At 56.7% G+C, this 1,088-nt stretch overlaps 1 protein-coding gene across 15 annotated transcripts in view; it reads left to right on the top strand.

Moving 5' to 3' along the window:
• The window catches only part of Crocc (ciliary rootlet coiled-coil, rootletin), a 46,232-nt gene that overhangs the window by 19,595 nt on the left and 25,549 nt on the right, over positions 1–1,088 (top strand). For all 15 annotated transcript variants that reach the window (XM_048816250.1, XM_048816249.1, XM_048816247.1 and 12 more), the window contains one exon: positions 549–748. In XM_048816250.1, coding sequence (XP_048672207.1) covers positions 549–748 — 200 coding nt within the window. The remainder of the gene's footprint in view (positions 1–548; positions 749–1,088) is intronic.

Below are 1,088 nucleotides of genomic sequence, written 5' to 3'. Positions count from 1 at the left end.
ACCACAGCCCGGGGCGGGACCGTAGGCCTGGGGGCGGGGCCAGTAAGCAGACCTGGAAGTCCAGGTGTCAAGGAGATGTCTGAGAGCTCTGGGGCAGAATTGGAGCCCACAGTGGGGTGAAGTGGGGTGAAGCCTGGGAAGGGAGGAGGTGGGGCAGAACCAGAGTCCTGGGGGAGCCAGGACCCTGGGAGAAGGAGTCTGCTGGGGTGGGAGGAGCTTGGAAGCGAGAGGTTCCGAGGGTGGAACCAGGGGGCCAGAGGGAGAAGCCTTGCTGGTGGAGTCTGAAACTAGCAGAGGAAAGAGTGGTCTAGGCGTTGTTAACTTCATGGGGACCTAGATTGGAGTTGCTTGGGACTCCGGGGAGGTGAGGACTTAGAATGGTGAGGCCACAGAGGAGGGGAGTGGAATCCTAGTCCTTGGGGCTGAGGCCCCCTCTCCTGCTGCAGGCCAGGCCCCGGCCTAGTCCCAGTCCCACTGTAGCCTGGTGTGCTTCCCCGGAACCAGCAGAGTAAGTAGGCTCCCCAGACTCAGTGACCCCCATGCCCCAGGACATGCGTGGTCGCTATGAGGCGAGCCAGGACCTGATGTGCACCCTACGGAAGCAGCTTAGTGACAGCGAGGGTGAGCGGCGTGCCCTAGAGGAGCAGCTGCAGCGCCTGCGGGATAAGATGGATGGGGCTGCTCAGGCCCAAGAGGATGCCCAGCGTGAGGCCCAGCGTCTGCGGAGCATCAATGAACTCCTGAGCAGGTGCCTGGGATGTCTGAGGTGGAGGAGGATAAAGGATAAATCAGTGTCTGAGCCTAAGGCCAGTCCTATCTTTAAATGGGTGGTTCTGCACCAATAGGTCACCACTGGCCACATGTGTCTATTCAATTTTAGATCAATTAAAGTTTTACCAAACGGGCTGGGGATGTAGCTCAGTGGTAGAGCTGCTGCTTCAGGACCTGAGTTCAGTTCCCAGCACTGCACACACACACGAAAGTTAAAATTCATTTCTCAGTTGCATCAGCCACATTTCAAGTGCTCTAGATCTACACATGGCTGTAGAACATCTCCCTCTTCTCAGAAAATTCTTTTTTTTTTTTTT

Source organism: Marmota marmota, unplaced genomic scaffold (genome assembly GCF_001458135.2).
Source record: "Marmota marmota marmota unplaced genomic scaffold, marMar, whole genome shotgun sequence".
Taxonomy (NCBI): Eukaryota; Metazoa; Chordata; class Mammalia; order Rodentia; family Sciuridae; genus Marmota; species Marmota marmota.
This window is presented reverse-complemented; position numbering and strand designations above follow the sequence as displayed.